Below are 20,046 nucleotides of genomic sequence, written 5' to 3' on the forward strand. Positions count from 1 at the left end.
TATTCTGAGGAAGCACATCCTAATACTTCCAGACTTGGATTTCCACCCAGATGACACATGACAACAAACGACAAAATTTAAAGGAAGTCAGACCTTATGGGAGGTGGAGGTTAAACACATTTTATATAAAGATTAATTTATTCGTTTAACACTCCATTTGAAATCACCTTACATCTGTGTCACATCTTGAAATTGTTATTATAATCAACCTAGTAGAAAGTAACACAAGATACCATTCACTTGGTTCAAGGAACTAGAACCAGAAATCGTTGCCATACTAAACCTAGTATGCAGGAAATATCTTTGTCATTTCAATCCAGTGACTAATTCAAGAGTTTAGAATTGAGTGCAACTAGGATCACCTGTAAGCATCTTGTGGCTATTTGCCACTAGGCCACAGCAAAACAATATCTTCTTGGAGTCTCGTGTCTCTATCAAAAAAGCATGTATTGTACAGCGCAATGATAAATGAGATCGCTCTGTAACCATTATAGACTCATCAATACACCACCTCATTGCTGAGAAGCTGAGCTAATTAGCACTGTCCCATTGAAAGCAACACATTAAGGCCCCTCCACATGGCACTGTCTGGCGTTGAGTAGGTCAGCAGCCCATCCAGAGCCAGCCAAGGCATCTCTGGATGATGCATGGTGCATGCCCTGATAACACTTGTCATTCAAATCACCCAGCTACAAAACTCCAACTACAACGGTTGAGCATAAGCAAAACAATCTAATTTTGTGCTTCAGAAGACCAACTAAGAGTCCCCTCACCGCCTGTAAATCCAAGCATCAGACCTGGGCGATTAGGACCATGTGTTTCCTAGGTGATAAGCCTTTCATTTTTCTGGGAGACATTTGAAATAGAGCATAGGAAGATTAATCCTCCCCAGAGAAGGGAGAGTTCACTGGCTAATTTCTCTTGCATTTAGATGTAATAATTAGGCATATTGATTATTCTGCTTTGTTCCTTATCATTACAATGAAATAATTAAGACAACTTCAAGGAAATATTTGAAAGCTCATTTCACATTGTCTCTTCAAACACAGGCCACCTAACACTTACGTGCACACTCAAAGGGAAAAGCAAAGGCAAACTCTCACCTTATTTATCTTCATTATTCATCAGGCACCAACTTCAGGCAGCAAAGTGCTGCCTCAGGCTCCACTCCATTTGCTGCCTATCATGACTATGAACAGCAACACAAATGAGATCCATCTGGTGCAACCACGACAGGCATTGCTCTGCTAAGTTTTCACAGCAGCTTCTTACGAAGGGGGACTGCAGAGAGCCTGACCTCCTTCAAGAGTTATGAAGAAAAAAAACCCCAATATTTGTAATATTTGTAATTCCCCTTGCAGAGCCTCAAAGTAGCCTTCTTGCAAAATATTATGCAAATATTATTTCTAGTTCAAATTTTTAAGTTTAAGATTCTTGGATGACAATCATGGAATCATTTAGGTTCGAAAAGACCTTTAAGATCATCAAGTTCAACCATTAACCTGACACTGCCAAGTCCACCACTAAACCATGTCCTAAGCTCTAGACAACCAAAACACTCCCTAACATAGAGGGCTACTCCACCGCCTCTCCTTCCCTGCCTATCCCCTCTGAAGAGTTTATAGCTATTCATTGCAGCACTCCAGTTGTGCAAGTCATCCCACTTTGTTCCCATGATGGCAACTATAAAATAGTTTTCCTGCTGCACAACGGCTTCCAGCTCCTCCTGTTTGTTGCCCATGCTGCAGGCATTGGTGTAGATGCACTTCAGTTGGGCTACTGATCCCTCCATCTTTTGGGGAGAGAAGCCCCAATTCCTACATGATCATTCTCAGGCACTTCCATGGTTTCTAACACAACAATAAAGCCTGCGTCTTTTCTGTTGCATGAATCTCCATCCCCTACCTCCACTGAGACGACAGACTGAAGGACCTCGCTAGCACACCGTCCCTCAAACATTGGCATGCTGCCCGCAGGCTTATCTCTAGCAAGCCTGGTTTTACCCCTTTCCCCCTTCAAATCCAGTTTAAAGCCCTTTCAATAAGCCCTTCTAGCTCCTGTGCAAAGATCCTTTTTCCCCTTTGAGACAGGTGTACCCCATTTGCCGCCAGCAGGCCTAGTGTCATGTAGACCAACCCATGACCAAAAACCCCAAAAGTCTGCCGGTGACACCAGGCTCGGAGCCAGGTCCTCATCTGCTGGCTCTTCCTGTTCCTCCCCCTCATCATTCCCTGCAACTGGAAGGATAGAGAAGACTACTTGTGCTCCTGATCCCTTAACCAGTTGTCCCAAGGCCCTGAAGTCTGTCTTGGTTGCCCTTGAACTTCTTGTTGCAACTTCATCGCTGCCTACCTGAAAAATCAATAATGGATAACAATCTGAGGCTCATACCAGGGTAGGAAATTTTCTCTTCACATCTTTAACCTGGGCCCAGAGAAGCAGCAGACTTCCCTAAGAAGTGGGTCTGGTCTGCATACCGGGCCTTCGGTTCCCTTCAGAAGGGAGCCTTGTATGACAATGACCCATCTTTCCTTCTTTATGGAAGTGCTTTTGACACAAGGGTGTAGGCTGACTTAACTTTGGTGACCCCTCCATGCTAGATGAACCATGGTCATTGTCACTGTTCCATTCCACTTGCAGAGCGTCATATCTATTATGAAGGGCACCTGGGAAGGTGGGGTAGTCACAGAGGAGATGTGCCTGCTGTGCCAGGCAGGAATTGTCGGCATTGTCCCCTACCCCTTAAGTCACTGTGTTCAGCCAGACGGAGAGAGAATAGGGAATCCTCCATATCAGGAGTCCCGTCTGCCTGCTGGGCCTGTCCCAAGAAAGGCAGGGTACGATTCCATTAGTTTCTCTCTTGCACTCCCTGATACTCCTCAACCTACTCACCTCCTCCTGGAGCTCCATCACTAAGTGGAGGAGTTCCTCTACCTGGGCACACCTCGCATGGGAGGTGCTGAAGTGTCTACACTGAAGAGCACTCATGATCTTCATTCTCTCAGACAGCAGCACAACCAGGTCTTTCAAATACAAGTGTGAAATTATCTGTAAAGGGCTCAATCTTTGCACTGCATCCACAGGAGGAAAATGTATCCCCGAGACAAGTGGTTTTCGGGCTCCCTGATGGTCCTCAGGGATGTACAGCTTGGCTGAATGGATCAAGGCCTGAACCATATGCACTGTGCACATCTGCGCAGATACTCGGGGAGAGCCAAAACTGGAACAATTATCAGAAAGATGAATGAAGATATTAAACATGTAAAAAGTTCTGAGAGAAGCCACTTAAATTGAAAAGGATTTTCTCATGTCTAATTCAACATTACTAATTCAACAGTTGATAAGAGTTCTCTGATCTCTCCAGCACGTCTCAAATTTAAATAATTTCCAGCAATTTTGTATTAAATAGCCTTTACAACATTAATCTTCTAAAAACACAGGGAAACGCGTATGCATTTTAACACATGCACACTTCAAAAATACCACTAAGCCCAGCTGACAAAAAACCATCGTTTCCCAGCTGCTGAGGGGCAAAGGGGATGACTGAAAAGAAAGACCTCACTTCCCCAAAAGCATGCAGATATGCCGTACAGGAATATGACACCAGATGTGTTAGATGTGGATGAGCATTTAGGTCCAAAGTGAGCACCAAACTTTCCAGAAGTGAGACATTCACTGCAGACTGTGATTACTGGAGCATCTTGACCCAAGAAGTGCAGCCACAGCCTCCTCCCCCTTTTCCCTTTGTGCAAAACTCACTGAGACCCTCATGGCTGATGCAGCTCTGGCACAGTCTTAGCTATTAACATTTAATAGGCGTCTCCTGTATCTAGTGGTCACTCTGACAGCAGGGAACCAATGTTTATGATTGAACACTTCAAACAGAAATCTTAGATGTGGCTACCTCTCAGGAGGAGGAAACATCTGAAGGAATGTGTTTCTCTGATATTTATATTCCCTTGGAATTGAAGGGTGTTTTCTGTATGACTCACATCCATGTTTTTCACTTGTGATATTTTTAAACTCCAAGATCCAGCACTGATTGGAGTGCAAAAAGTGTGACTTTTCTCCTGTCCTACCTCACAGGGCCTTTCAGCCAGGTAGAGGCAACCGTAGGAACCGGGAATGGGTCATCTCTGTGTTTACTATGGGGAGAAAAAGCCTAAAAGAAATTGCTTTGGGATTTATGAACATCGGTCATATGTGAAACCTAAAACTTGGAAGGTTTAATTAAAAAGAAGTGCTTAGATCCATTTCCTATGAGAATATAATGTATATTTGAAAACAAACAGAAACTCTCCTCCAGAATAAGGGCTCTTTTTGCTCCCCTCCACCCAAGAGTACCTTTTACAGTCTAGATCAGAGCTAAATTTAAAAAATGCAACTAATTAAATATCAATTCAAGGAGATACTCTCATGACAAGTGATCTAATGCAAATTGTTTACATGAATCCTTTGCCACTGCACATCCCTTTGCAATTTCAGCACGCTCATACAAGGGTATCACGGAGAAACCCATGCCTATGGGTACGTGGTAGGGGCTGCACTCAGTGTCGAGGTCTGAAGCGTCCAGGCCTCACAGAACCAAAAGATGCAGAAAAGAAATACAACAAAGAACGATAAAAGAGTTTCTATGCTTTGAAACTGCTCCCCAGAGTTCAGCTTCTCTTTCAGCTTGGAGAAGGCTGAAGGGTTCCTTGCTGAAGCAAGGCTCACTATGAAATCTTGTTGGCTGGGCTAAAACGTCTTTGACATCAGGCGAATGTAAATGCTGCCCTTCTTTAAATACAGTTTAGTTCCTTTATAGCACCATTGAAGAGACATAAATGCCAGCCTCAAGCTCAGACAGACACAGCTAGTTGTTCAAAGGAAAATCATGGGCAAGATTTTGCTCTGGGCAGAAGGATTTTGCTAATGGTTTTGCAGAACATTTTTTTCTGCAGGAACCAGAAAGAAGAGGAAAGTTGAGGCAGAAGAACCACACAAGCAGTCAGAACAACGATAAAACCTGGGAACTTGAGAAAAGGTGAGAGAGGGCTTTCTGCCTAGCCATGGGGAGAAGGAGGTTGCGATTGCAGCGTCCCTCATGGGACACAGGAGCACACCAGGCTCCTCCACACTGCCAGTGTGAATAAACACAAGTGCATCACCGAAATGTCTGAAACAACTTCTTCCTTTAAAAGAAATGACCTGCAAAGTTCTGAAAATTTGGCTAACAATTCAGATCAAAAGAGGTAACATTATCACAGAAACCCATTCAATCCACACAAAAATTTCTGCAGCTCTCCAAGTGACAAGGAATACACTGTTTCCTTTGCAGTAACCCAGAATTGTACAAGATACAGACTTGAAATCCATTTCCATTCAGATAAGTTATCTCTTCCCCTCCCCACCAGCAGCTTTTAAAAGATGCGTCTTGAACATACAGCACTGGAGGGCTTTTTCTTCTCAGATTTTTAATTCACTGGCATCATAAAGACCTTTAGCAATTTACAGTGTGAAGGGAGCACTTTCTCTTCAGCTTGCCCTGCTTCGAGCCAGTTTGTACACTGCAGTTACTTCATTACTTACATTGCATTACACAGGGGCAAATGAAGCAGCCGTGCTCCTCTCTGCAGCAGATGTGCCCCAGGGCTGGCACGAGCCAGATGTTTCCCAGGGCCCCACATCAAGCGCGGAGGCTGGGCTGCCTGACTCCTCTACCTCAACTACTCCTCTGTAGTGCCGAGCCAGAAAACACATTTCTTACCCTCACGCTAGCTTGAAACTGGGGTAAATCAAAGAAATACTGCAGAGGAGGCAGCCACATCATCAGGATGCTCGAATCAAGGTGTTGCAACTAGCAAAAAAGCAAACAAACAAAACAAAAAGTCTTGAGGAGACATCCAAATTCTGTTGAACGATGGCAAGGAACACCAGAGGGACTAGAATATATTTCTTCCTGTCTCTTGCTGTGATGGACTCAGCCATTTGTCCTCCTGTGAGTCAGTGGGATGTAAGCCAGACTCCTCAAACCCTGAAGCAATGCTCTCCAGGCATGGTTTCGGTGACGGTTTTGTCAGAAGTTGAGAATCACAAATTTCAGGTTTAGCAACCGTGACCAACCAACACACAAAGCTTTTGCCCTGTTACTCAGTTACCTTCTAATGAAATGGCATCTTGGCCAGAAAATCCCACGGATTTTCTTCACACATGTTCGAAGCAAAGCCGCTCCCGCAGCTCATCGCTTAATTCCTGATCACTGCTTCTGCGAGATGTCTCTTTCCTTGGGCCTATCCCATTCATACATGCTACATTTAGGCTTTAAACATCACAAACAATACAGGTGGTAAAGACCAGAATAGACTGTGAGAAGCTCAATTTCCTCTTTGAAAGCACCTGCACTTTCTTGGTAACGTGGTAAGCTGATGAAATGCCACAAGGCCAGTCTATAGGGAATACATGAGTGCTATACGTGGCACATTGAATCCCATTTTTGCTGCATACCACCATATGGAAGAGAATCTCAGCGGCGTCAAACGTTTACCTAAACTCCATTAATGTCTTCTCCAAGCCAATATTTATAGCATACACACCAGTAGCTGCTGTCAGAGTGTGTATAAATGTTAAACTGAACTGTTAAAGAAACATAATGACAGATGTAGAGATGCTGAAGAGTGCAATCTATTCTAATTTATGATAATTTATTTCCATCATCTGGAGCCCTATTCAGAAGAGAAAGCTGAATGCATCCCAAAGCGCATCACGGGGTGGAGTGTAAAAATCCCCAGGAAAAAAATATCTTTTTAACCAAGCAAGAGTACTCTTGTCCTAACACCCAGGACATGCTTAGCAATCTCTCTGTGCAGAAGTAATACAGATGTGGGGTATTCAAACCCTGCCTCCCGGCAGCCCAGCAACACGCAGGCTTTATTGCAGATTGGGAATAGCTGGGAACTGTTTGTCCCACAGAGATGTTTGATCATTGCTGAGTCACTACTTTTCAAGGACTAAGCTGTGAAAAAAAACCCATTTGTTAGCTCCGTCAGAGCCTCTTCAGCTGCACCAACAACCAACACTGCACCCATGGGTGGCCGGCGCTAATGAGCACATAAACAAAAAGACAGAAAACTATTTTTAAAAATGAGTGAACTAGGCTATGGTGAGCTACATGGCAGAAACAGCTTTTCTATTTAAGTCCTCAGCAACGCAAGCTGTGCAGGATCGGTTCTGCCATGAGACTCAAGCCCTGTCTCAGTCTCCCGTTGCTGTCCTTCTGCTGTGAAAACGTGACGGAGGGGATGAAAAAAAAGGAAGAAAAAAAAAAAAAGCAGTGACATCACTTGGTCCCCACAGCAGGGAGTGCTGCCGGGCCACGGAGGACCACAGGCAAGGTGCTCGCGCTCATGGCATCGTCCCTCCCCGGGAATCACCGTGTAACGCGCGGCGGCAGGAGGCTTTCCGCGCGTGGCACACCCAGCGTCCCCCGCGTATGGCGGCCCACCACGAAGCCAGCTCCTGCTGCCTGCCAGGGCCTCGCAATCTGGCCAGGCACAGCTTTTGTGCTGGGACGGGTGCCCTCTCCGCCGAGCCGCCTGCCACGAGCGACAGGCTGCAAGGGCGGAGCGGGAGCGCGCACAGCCCGCGGAGCCAACGCGGCAAAACCAGGGGGCTCGGCAACGCGGCTCGCTGAGGGTCTGCGGAGTGGACTGTGCTGCCTCTGCGCAGCTCTGGAAAACTCCACGTGTGACCAAAAAAAGGGCTAGGCACACAATATAAACACAGACTACCGCACCGATACGCACATGCCCTCTTAAAAGTCAGATGAAAACTTTCCACCAGGACATTTTCTGCATTTTAGACTTGTTGATCTTTTTCCAAAAGAGTTGTCACCTTCCCTCCAAAAACATTGACTCTTCTTTGCAAGTCCCAGTGCTAAGGGCTCACAATATCTACTCTGGGAACACTAACGCTGTGCCTCCAAGGAGTTGGGTTGGCCCCTTCCTTGCGCTGTCCCTGCTCCGTAAATCAGGCTCCACAGCTGGACTACCCCATCCCCATGAGCAGGAGGGCCACACTTGATATGATCCATCACTGACTCCTCCGGGAGGAGCGAGCCTGGGGCATTGCATGGGGATGCTCTGGGCTGCAGAGAGGAGAAGGAGAATATGACCCAACCACTGTTTCTTTACAGAAACTTTTTGAGCTGAAATATTGTCATTTCTGGCAAAAATATTTCTTCATTCACAATCTCACCAGAATACCAAAGTTTCAAATGAAAACTCAGATAAAAAAATAATTTTTCCCCCAAGGTAATTAAATTCCTTTTTCCACATCAGCTCCATCAGCAGCTTTTTTTTTTGATGCAGTGATGACAGCCGCTTCCCTGGCATTTAGGTCCAGCCTAAATTGCAAAGGACAAATACTCCACACGCTCCTCAGTCACCTGCCCCAGGCAATAAAACACGAGGGAGCTCACTCTAATACCTTTCCTTGCCATGAAAACACCGCAGGCTCCTGGCTCGCTTACCTCCACCCATCATCATCGGAGCCCAGCCACCAACAGCATCCGCCTCTTCTTTTGAAGACTTCTCCAGGCGTTCAGAAATGAGCTGCGGTGGGGCTGCTGGGCTATGTGCTGCTCAGTACTCATGTTTTGCATGGCGGCATGGAAAGCCAGCAGCCTGCCAAACGCTCTGCAACCGGGCACTTGGCTGGGACTAATCAATAGATGTACCCAGTCAAAGCCATACAGCGTTGCTTCTGCTCTCTGAGGGATCAAACTTTATTAATTATCCCACTTGAAATGGATCCTGTTTTGCAGTAAAATCTCAGCTCCTGGCCTCAAACTTCTCAATGAGTAATTCCATCAAGGAAGCTCTTCTTGTAGCACCATTCACAGAAGCCGATTAAAAATGGGGAGAGAATATGTTCAGAAAGAAGCTCTATTGAGTCATACGCGTGAATAATCTCTCTGTCCACATGCCTTAGGTCACCAGTTGGAAAAGTCAGTTTGCGATGCACTCAGTACTTGGCAGCGTGCAGCTTCTGCACTTTCATCCATACCCAACTGCATCCTTGTGTCCATGTGCAAGATTAGAACAAAACGCTGCTAAGACAAAACAGCAGACACCATGTATATCAGCTCGCTGAGATCAAAGGCATGCAGCAGCAAAGAATTTAATTAAAATGTTAAAATTAAACAGGAAGGCATCCATTGTTTAATTTTTTGGCAGGCGTGTTCTTTCAAACCGGGACGTAATTCCACTCCAGCACGCTGACTGCCCTTGGAGATGGCAATCGGGAGAGCTCTGCCAGGTTTACCGGCTGCTGGATTTGGCAGTGGGGGGAACCCCACACTTGCTTTGGTTTTGAAGCACAGTCTCTAAAAAAGCACTTGGAGAAACTGCCCAACTCCAAAGGATAATTATTGCAATAAACATATTCTGCAGTAATAAGCCAATTTCCAGTATCAAACCCTACCCCATTGGGCTGGGCATGATCTACACCCATGGGCACCATTCCCCCTTACAGTCCCAACAGGGAGCAGTGCCTTTGCCATGTTCAACCACTCCCAGCCACCACTTTCTCCATACGAAGGTTGTTTTAAGTGGGGTGAACAACTGATGCAGAGCAGTATTTTTTCGTGTGCAACACTGCCTCTGCCTGAGGAGTACCAGGGGGAAGTAACTACGTGGTTTTGAACTTGCACACAGATGAGGGGCTTGGCTTGTTTTGTTTTACTTCAAGCATACCTCCAGCATGCAGCCAGGGAGAAGATTATTCTGAAAACACTTTGAGCAAGGCTCAAGTTTGCTTGTTAAATAACCATAAGGTATTTCCCAGCATCCTGGGGTATTTTGACTTGGATGCCGAAGGCAACCATACACCGTAATACAGCCCATATCAGGGAGGTTGAACCAAGAAGTCAGTTGTCTCCTTGGTTTTTGAGAACCTGGCAAGGAAGATATTGCTACTTCTATAGCATAATTTGGGGTGCCACAGAGGCTTTTCACCTAATATTAGGAAGATCGGCAAATGCAGTCGCAAACATGGGGCCCCAATACAAGCACCCAACATGCAAGTGCCAAAGGATTTGAGCTGAGGCTTATCACTTCAAGCCAAAGATACTTTGGCTTTGCATCACCTGAGAAATAACACAGGAGGGCAGAGCATTAACATCAGGAGAAGCGAAGACTGACAACAGACAAAATAAACTTCTTTTTCAAATTCAAAAAGCTACTGAAGAGCTGTTACTATAAATTACTTCCTGATGTATCAATGATCTTGCTGATGTTAGGTAGCATTTCTTTCAGAGATCTTCTGGGCAGAGTTTCACCCTCAATACTTCAGGTTCTTGAGCACTTCTAGTGAATATTCAGTCAGGCTGCTTCCAGCAGGCTCTGGTATTTCTCATGGGATGAAGATCAAGTTGACAAGTTGGGAGTTTTGCAAGACAGCCAAATCAGATTTATTTCTGACAGTGGGTCTGGGACTGTACATCTCCCCTCTGAACATTTAGAACATTTTATCAAAATCTTCCTGCTCCACAGTTTTTCTCCTGCTTCCATAACACAGAGAAACAGGAGACTACCTCCGCACTGCTGCCTGGCACGCTTCAGTGCCTAAGGACGCTTATTGGGGGTCTTCTTAGCAGAGACATCCCCAGCCCTTCAGTAAAAGCCCCCCGCACAGGGTGTCATGATTTCTGACCACTCTGAAAACACCCATGCTAACTTCTGCCTTGTGATGGCACTGCCAAACTGGGGCTGGGGCATCTGCACCAGCACTTACCTGGGAACAGGAGCCCACAAATCTCCCCCCGACTTTCATCCCAAGCTCCGGGCTGCAGCTCTTTCAGCTGTCCCCAGCATTAGCCCAGCAGGTCCCACGGGCTCTGCCTCTGACAATACCCCACTGCTTTAAGGACCAAAGTTGGCATTAGGCTCGTGAGACCTTTCTGCTTCCCTCTCCACACTGAAGACCATAACATTGCTTCCTGACACAGATGGCTGCTCGCCTGGAAAACCCCCTCTCCTGAGGGGTCACATGAGCCTAATCCTCTGCTGATCCTTTTCCCCTAGCAGCATTATGAAAATACTCAACCACGGCAGTATGTCTTGTGCGAGACTCTTGCTCCCCTCTCACCACCACCAACTTCTGAGCATGATCGACAGGAGTTCTCACCTCACCAAGCATTCAGCTTAGGTTTGAGCAGTTTGCAAATGCAAATACTACATGCAAAAATCTTCTGGACTGTGCACCCATGGACATGCCCACATCCATAGGCTAATATTTTTTGTTTATATAAACATCTAATTTGTTTTTTTTTTTTAAACACCTAATTTTTTGTTTATATAAATAAAAATTTTTAGGGGCTATATAAAAGGTTCTTAGAATACACTTCCTTACTTGACTGAATGCCATTACCAAACCCTTTTAATGCCACAATTTGTATCTACAATTATATTCATTGAAACTCACATAATTTTATGTGGTTTAAGCATTTGCTTAAAGAAACAGGAGCTACATTAGCTTTTCTCACTGAGTGAAGTATTCTGAGAGAACACTGCTTCCAAAGACAAACACAAGAAGACTCTACAATGGCCAGAAGATAAAACCGTGCAAACTAAACAAAGCAAACGCTCACAGTTTGTCTGTATTCAGTATGCTTTTGCCAAAAAGCAAGCCAGCTGTCACCTTAGCAACTACGTCACACTTTGCAGTACCTGCGTCACTTTGAACGCACACCTTAAAAGCAGCACCTCCACACCGTACGCTTCTTTCCATAATGTTCTTCACAGCACTTTGTAGATCTCCCCCTGAGAGTAAAAGCCATTAAGACCCCTTTGGTCAGTTGCTGGGCTGGACGGACAGACAAGTGCTGTTTTCTATACCGCATCCCAGGACAATAATGCCACTGAATCGCTTTTATCTGGTGCCAAAGGAGAAAGCTGCATTTGCAGAGGTGTGGCACGAGCACTTCACCTTCCATCGCCAGCCCTGCACAGAGCTCAGCGTTACCTGCTTTCTGCCTCTCCCCTTCTGCATCAGGAGGAGGTCCCCTCTCCCAGGGCAGAGCAGAGACTTCAGCCAGTGACCAGGAGGTCTCCTGCCCCTTGGGATCACATGTAGTGCCATGAATCCAGGTTAACTCAGGGACCACAGGACCCAAACGATGAAAAGGTTTTATCACAAGCATGCCCAAGCCTGTCCTCCCCCGACTGCAACATTTGAATCAAGAGATGTCAACATGCAGGGCTTTTACCCGGGGCTCCAATTATGCAGATGCTGATTTACAGGAGTGATGACTGAAACATCTCCCTCATAAAAATTGGCAAGGAGAATTTAACCGTGTATGTCTAATGGCAGAACCCTCTATCTCCGTGCATCTTCTTGCTAGTTTGAAAGTCAGATCATTTTTGTTCTTCCTTTCATAGAAACCTAGTTTGCATATATAATCAAATTTAGCATTAATGAGCCTCTCTCCTCATCTTCTATTCCTAATGCTTTGCACAGCCACACTCAGTCAATGCCAGCAGATTCTGCCATCAAGAAGGTGGCTTTCCATGAGGAGATTTTACCAGTTTCACCCAGAGATTTCCACAGAAGCAGTACCTAACTCCAAAGCCTCCTGCCTCCTGGAGTGCTGTATCTCAACCACATGTGCTAATCCTACATAACTCGTTTATAGCAGGTCTCATTCTGGGCTGCTTGAGAATCATAAGGATTTAAATGAATTGTTAGGTGACCTTTTAAAATCAACTCTTCGAAGATCACAACGTAAGCCTAAGTAGAAAATGGTAGGCACTTTTCAGATGAAAGATATCCTTTATTTGAAATGTGGTCAGGCATTGCTGACCTTTTCTCCTCCCCTCTTTGCCTGTACCAGTATTTGTACCATTTTAACAGCAACTTTTCAATGGGACAAGATTAGCACAGTTCTCAGTTTCCAACAAGATACACACGCAGATAAACATATCTATAAAGATATCCCTGTTCCTTGCAGGGGGGTTGGACTAGATGACCTTTGAAGGTCCCTTCCAGCCCTAACCATTCTATGATTCTATGTGAACAGCGTGCACAACAGCCATCTCTCTGCAGTCTGCGTAAAACCACAGGATCACAAGACAGATTTCCTGCTCTTTCATTTGTCTTATGGGTTTTCAGTTTTTAGGGCTTCCATCCTTCTTCTCCTACCGTGATCTAAAAGCACATGGTTTTTCAAAGCCAAAGGTTTCAGAATCACAAGACTCCCAGAAGCTGAGACTTTAAGACCAGGAGGTAAAACATCACATGGGCATTACTGTTGCTCCTGCTGCCTTTATCTCAGTCCCCCTGATGGGGTGACATACGGCTTTCACATCTGTCTTCAGCAAGACTACAAAAACTTTTCAGATCTTTCCTATTGCACACAACAGATCCTCATGTCTAACAGCAAAATCCACCTCCCAGTTCTTCCTAATAAAAATAAATTGTCCAACGGAGTTTCCTGCTGCAGGTTACCGATGCCCCGATATGCGTTCAGAAGTCATACGTCCAGTGACAAGGACTGATGAAGGCTGTTCGCAGGGCTCGGGTCTCTTGGACACTTCACATCCCGTTGTTTCACTGGGGCAATTTGTGTCTGTACAGAGCTGCAGTGTATTTTGCATGCATTATGCTAAGCTGCCTATACAAAATCATCTAATTAATGACAGATTACAGAGAAGGGTTAGTTACACAATAATTACCCTCCTAATATTAAAATACCATAGAAATGGATTTACACTTTTTGATTAAGTGGCACAAGTTTTATTGACCTGGCACTACACATATAAGACCTTTGAGGTAGTAACTGTGACCGGGTTTTCAAGAACAGCTAAGTACCTACATTCCAAGGAAGATACCAAAAAAATTACACAAATGCAGGTAAAAAATGTATTGTCATCTCACACATCAAGACAGATGGACCCAGCACTAAATGCAGCAGCTGAACCTGGCATTGCATAAGCAACATCAGCAGGAAGAAAGATTCTTTTAATTAAGGCTTATATTTCAATAAGTAGGTAGAGAAGAAGAAACACCCAAATCTTCTAGCCCTGCATCCATGAGAAGCACTAAGCTTCAGCAAGGTTACCCTGCTCTATCACCTAAAGTCTCCGCCCATGCCAGAGTAGATAGCAGCCTTCTAGTTAAGCAAAACCAAACAAGCACAAGCAAACGTGATGAAGAGTCTCAAGCAACTATAAAATATCTCAGGACCATAATACACTACACAGAGCAAACTACTAATCACACATGCCTCATGCAAGCATTACCTTCTTTATTTTTTTCCATTTGTTTTCAGCATCTCAAGATATCGAGGCTTTTCTAGGACACACTTGAAAGCATGCAGCTACTTATGTCCATTCATATGCATACAAATATAATCCAACAAAAGTACTCCATGGCCAGATGAGCAATCAGCATTAGGACAAAAGACAAGACTTATTATCAGTCTTTCAAGATTCAGATTCCCTTTGCCTTCCAAACACACATCTGTGTGCAAGGCAAGGGGTGCTAACCCTTTCAGAAGCTATACAATCAAAGCGAGCTTGACTCTTGCCAGGCTGGCAAGAGCCTGGCCTTTTTCCTGGCTCACCAGGCAAATAATCACATTGTGAAGGCAAGGAAGCAAAGCAAGGTTAGCTTGGCCCGCGTACACATGGATTTTTGAAACTGCCTTGCAATTCCTTTGTCCAATTTTCACCAGAGATGAATGGAGATTTGTTGTCCAAATGCCTTGCACTGCTTTGGAAATCTTTAGCACATCCCATGAAGATGCTCATGAGCAGCAATGATATGCGGTCATGCAAGGCCTGGTACGTATTTTTTCTGCACAAAGGCAAGAATTAAAACAACAATTCAGACACATTTGGGTTCACTGAACATCCTGATGTCCACTTCCAAGTTGTCCTATCAAGAAAAGCCCCAGAAGCCACAAAATTCATCCTGCAACATAAATGACTCACATCTGCCCTGACACAAGCAGCACTGCCTTAGACAGAGCCATTTGTACCATCTCTGTGCCCAAAATATCCCCTCTGCTGTGCCCATACCAACCTAGACAGGGCTGCAAGCTGGTAGAGCAGGGAGCTTGTTGCATGGTATTTTAAAACAACCACCTGCAGATAATCAGCAAGGCAATCACAGCACCTCCCAACTCACAAAACGGTGGAGTTTCTGCATCTCTGCTGTTCATCAAGGGTTGTGGGGAAAGGTGTTATGGGCAGCACCGCAGCTCCCATTATTTTACACAGAAATCTACATATGTCAGGTTGTTTGGGTCTGCAGAAGGAAAGTTGTTTGTGGCAAATCACCATGAGGAAGATGTAATCAAAAACCTCAGCCTAGTGATACAAAGTTTCCATTTTTACAAAAATATTTCTGCAGGTAACCACCTGATTATACATGAGGCAGTTCATATGCACATCACACTGTGATGGGCAGAGCCCTGCTTTTCACTTGATGTGTTTTTGTAGGGCTCCAGAGACACAACAATGCACCAATGAAACCAATGCATCACAACTGACAAATGTGCTTGTCTTGCTCACTATTTGTAGATCCCAATAAAACAGTCTAAACACATCCAGAGATCCACAGGACTGAAATTAATCCAGGGAGATGAATGAACATATTTCTTCTCTTTCATCTTTCCTTATCCATTGTTGCCCAGTGCACGTACAGGAGGGTCCTTTCTCCAGTGAACTTGCAATAGTGTTCATGACATTGCAACTGGTCGCAGTGCCACAGCAGATTATCATGAGAAAGGAGCTTCAGAAGCATACCCTCTTCTCATGCAAAGATCTATGGAGCAACAGCCAAGGGAACAAAGAGGAGCAAGAACAAACATGGCTATTATATAGCTTTTCCCTGTCCACATGTGTGTCCCAGCACATGCCATGGAGCCAGAGTTGACTCAAAGCTGGGAACACCCAGGGACAATCTTGTACAGTTGTGTGCAGTTTTCCAAGCCCAGGTTTGTGATCAGCATACTCAATACACAATTTATTACCAAGGTAGAGTTCAAAAAATGCAACTCTTGCTTAATTGCTACAAGTAACTTTTTTTTTTTTCTTTCTTTCTCTTAACCTCTCCTGGGCCTGAGCCAATGTTGCCTCTTAATGGTTTCTAAATGCAATTTCTTGGCTGAAAATAAGATTACAAAGTACACGGGAAATACAAATGAAAACATATTACAGAGCTGTGAATATTCAGAAGAATCAGTCTTGTCTCAGTATCTTCTCTCTGGGTGTTAGATGATAGTCAAAGTAGAAGACTGAAGAAGGTCAGATAAAGTCCCTGCTCCTCGAGACAGAGGTCCACGTCTGAGCCAAACTACAGGTCAGGAGGAATTCGCACACCTACAGATTGCTTCTGCAACCGTCACAGTTTCACACCTGAGAAACCTACGGCCACCCCAGTTGTCTCCAGACTTGCAAATCTTTCCACTCATCTATACACAAATCTCAGCAGCGCCGCTGTACAAGAGGTTTATTAACAAAGACGCGCTGACCCCTGAGCCACCGTGGGCCTACCCAAATTGCCCAAAAGACAACAGTGCAAATTCAAGGCTGGGCTGCCTGGACCAACTGAGGATGTTTTCAGTCTACACCCTCTTCACCCCACCAGCCCTTCTGAGGAACTGAGGAACCCCCCCACCTCTGCCATCTGTGCTGCAACACCACAAAGCCTTCTCTCAAGCACAAGAGCCACCCAACACTCAGAATCTCTGCATCACCAGCTGGGCTATGAACTTTATTTCTCTGCAGATGCAATCTAGGGCTCAAGTGGGAGGTGTTAAGAGGTGCCATGAGTAGCATATGGGCTACAGTACACAAACAACAGGGCAGAAACTCCAGTTTTCCCTTTCTTAGATCGCAGACAGGGCTTTCCCCACCTCTGTGCCCTACCTGCTTTCTTTTCACACTAGAAATCCAAAAGTTGGCTTTCTGGGAAATCTGCATTAAAAAAAGCGTAAGTTTTCCAAAAGCAGAAGTTAACACTTCCCTTTTAGATAACAAATAGGCCAAAAGAAGGCAACATGGAAATTACTTGCACTTGCTTTCCCAAATCCTAAAACTCTGTAAAACCAGGTGTTATGATTCAGCTGCCACATCACTCACGGGACACTGGTCACACCCTCTGACAGGTGATTACTGTAAAGCCCCGAAAAACTCATCAGCCTTAACAAGAGTAGGTTTAATAAATTTCACTGCCACCAGCATTTTTTCCATAAAAAAACCCCACTCACACATCATTTAACACCCAAAATGAAACAGCTGTAAATCCAGCAATTAGCAGTGTAATTTGCCTGTTCTGATCAAGTGCACCAAGGGCTGCGAGGCTGCTGGAGAATGTGGAAGCGGCCGCAGAATCGGCTGGAGCATTTGGTCTTTTTTTTCAAGTTTAAAATGATAATTAGGCTGAAAAAAGGAGTCTGAGGGAGAGACAGACACTTAGTTGAGACCAAAGATGGTAGAGAGAGGTGGATAGCAGTGGGTAGGCATGGTGAGAGGATAAAGAAGATGGGAGCATCAAGATGAAGCGAAAAGAGCTGGAATTTGAGTAATCCAAAAAGCCTTTCAAGTGTATTTAAAACTAAAAATTAATTTTTTTAAAAAAAAAGTTCTCCACGCTCTGAGACACCATACACTACTCATACGTTCTATGATTCTATGTCAAAAGGGGAAAAAGTAATTTCTCACACCATCTTAAACGTTAACCCACTCTGCATCCTTCTCCCCCATTCCCTTACTGCTAAGGGCCGACACACCTCAGCCGTGTCAGAAGAACTCTGTTTACGCGCAGCCGCGTGTGTGCTTATATATACACAAAGAGGCCATGTGCAGATAGAGCAGCCAGAAGAGTTCTGCATGGGGCTCTCAACCACGACAGAGGCAGCTTTTACATTCACCTGTTGGAAGAAGTTACAGACCTAAGAAACTGCCAAGAGAAAAGAGTTCCCAGTCGCTGTCCTGAGGATGCCAACGCAGTGGGAGGAACAGTCTCCTCGAAGGGCACAGCCCGCACCCCTCCATCCAGAGCCGACCACCACCAGACACAGCTTCACCAGGCAGGTAGTCAAGAGACCATGCCTCCCAGCAGCTATTTGCCACACACACAGCTTTGCTCCCCGTTCTTCTGCTTTGTGGCGAGTGTTGCAGAGCGGTTCAAGCACCCTCAAACCAAGGTCTGGGGCTCAACCCCTGGATGTCCTGACTTCTCCTGGAGGCAGGAGCAGCAGCATTGGGTGGGTTTGTGGGACCTCTGGGCAAGGAACACGAGGGACCTTGTCCATCTTCGCACACAGGTCACCTCACTGCATGGACACCTCGTCCCAAGCCCATGGCACCATCACAGCCCCATCACCCAGCTCTGCGGGACCTGGCACTTCGAGGCGCCCAGCGGGGAAGTGGAGCTGCTGACCGCAGGCAGGGACTGGGTCCAGGGCGAGCAGTTGCCCCCAGCACACCAAAACACCCCCTCGCAAACACCCCGCAGCCCAACTGCGCACGGCGGGTGCGAACATGTGGCTAAAAGCACCCGCACGCGCCCCCCAAAATACGCGGCTTACATAATTCCCCAGCCAGTCGGCGTTAGGGGAATGTGATTAATCCTCCATGACATGTTCTGAACTTTCCGTTCAGAGAAGCTCTTTCCTCCCGCAGACCTACTGGCGATGAATGTCATTTGACCTGCAGACTTCACTACGAATGAGCATCAGAGCAACAAACAGTGACATCGCTCCGCAAACCAATTATCTGCCTCCTTCCCCGCTCGGCCCAGAGACAAGTTTGCTAAACGCATAATGAGGATTTTTTTATTATTTAATTTTTCCCCGTTTAAAAAAAAAAAAAAAATCGTTTACATCCAGCACAAGGATGGGGGGGGGGGGGGCACTCACAAACCCAGCCCCCGGCCCGCCCCGCCGGCCACATCGCTGTAGGATGAGAGTCCCCAGGCTCAGCCCCTCGCCCCCGGCCCCGTGTCCCCAGCACCTCCGCAGCCCCCGCCGCTGTCCTAGCCCGGCTCCCACCTGTTCCGCGGGGCGCAGCGCCGTGCGCCCACTTCGGGGACACTCCCCCCGCTAGCCCACCGCCCGAACCGCTGCCCGACACCCCTCTCCGGGGACTCACCCACTCGAGCACCCTGAGGAAGGCCAGCGGCTCCTTCACCACGCGGAAAGTGCCCGCGGAGGCGAGCTGCGGGCAGAAAGAGGGAGTCAGCACCGCGCCCGCTCCGCGCTCCCCCCCGCCCGCCTTCCCGGGGGGCTCCGCGTACCTGGTCCACCGCCTCCATGGCGCCGCAGCCCCGCGGAGCCGAGCGGAGCGGAGCGGAGCCGCCCGCCAGCCGGGGATGCGCGGCGCTGCCCCCGCGCACGCCGGGCGGAGCAGCCGGGCGGGGCCCCGCGCCCCCCGCACCGCCCCGCGGAGCCGCCCCGCGCCCGGGCACCGCTCCGGCCTCCGCCCGCTCCCGCAGCGCGCCTTTCCGCGGTCGCGCCGCCACTTTTCAAAATTATTAATATATTTTTTTTTAAAAAAAGCAATTTTTATTTCGGGGCAGGAAGGCAAAGGAAGACGTCGGGGAAAGATAAAAAAAAAAAAAAAAAAAAGAAAACAAACTGCCTCCCCCCCAGAAACTATCAATGTTTTTTGTGGGAGCGGCAGGGACCGTGGGTGGCACCACATCGCACCGTGTCCTTCTTTCCCCTCTCGCCCCCCCGGGGCGGACTCGCCTGCCGCCCCCGGCCCCCCGCGGCCGCAGGGCTGCGGCTCTGCTGCCTGCTCTCGAAGCGCGGCTCCCTCCTGCCTCTGTAGCATTTCCTTGACAGCAGAACCGCGTTCTCTGTCTTGCGTTGCCATCGTTCTGGCCTCGTTTCCCAACATAGCCTTAATAATTGTAATATATCCTGGGCGGCACAAGCTGGCAGGAGCAGCAGTTCCCTGTGTCCGTCCACACTCGTGTTGCTCTTGCTCGCTGACAGCATTGCCAGTTCCTTGTGACATTAAAACATCACCATGAGGGTTTAGTGTTGAGCCAGGT

General features: G+C 46.6%; 1 protein-coding gene across 1 annotated transcript in view; it reads right to left on the bottom strand.

Annotated features, from left to right (window-relative positions):
* Positions 1-19,302, bottom strand: part of SYNPR (synaptoporin) — a 105,550-nt gene extending 86,248 nt beyond the window's left edge. Inside the window, exons 1-2 of the mRNA XM_086619064.1 lie at positions 19,285-19,302; positions 19,140-19,205 (exon numbers count right to left, since the gene is read on the bottom strand). Of these exons, the coding sequence (XP_086475190.1) occupies positions 19,140-19,205; positions 19,285-19,302 (84 nt within the window). The remainder of the gene's footprint in view (positions 1-19,139; positions 19,206-19,284) is intronic.
* Positions 19,303-20,046: the final 744 nt, after the last annotated feature.

The sequence above is a fragment of the Tauraco erythrolophus genome, chromosome 12, assembly GCF_009769465.1.
Source record: "Tauraco erythrolophus isolate bTauEry1 chromosome 12, bTauEry1.pri, whole genome shotgun sequence".
NCBI lineage: Eukaryota > Metazoa > Chordata > Aves > Musophagiformes > Musophagidae > Tauraco > Tauraco erythrolophus.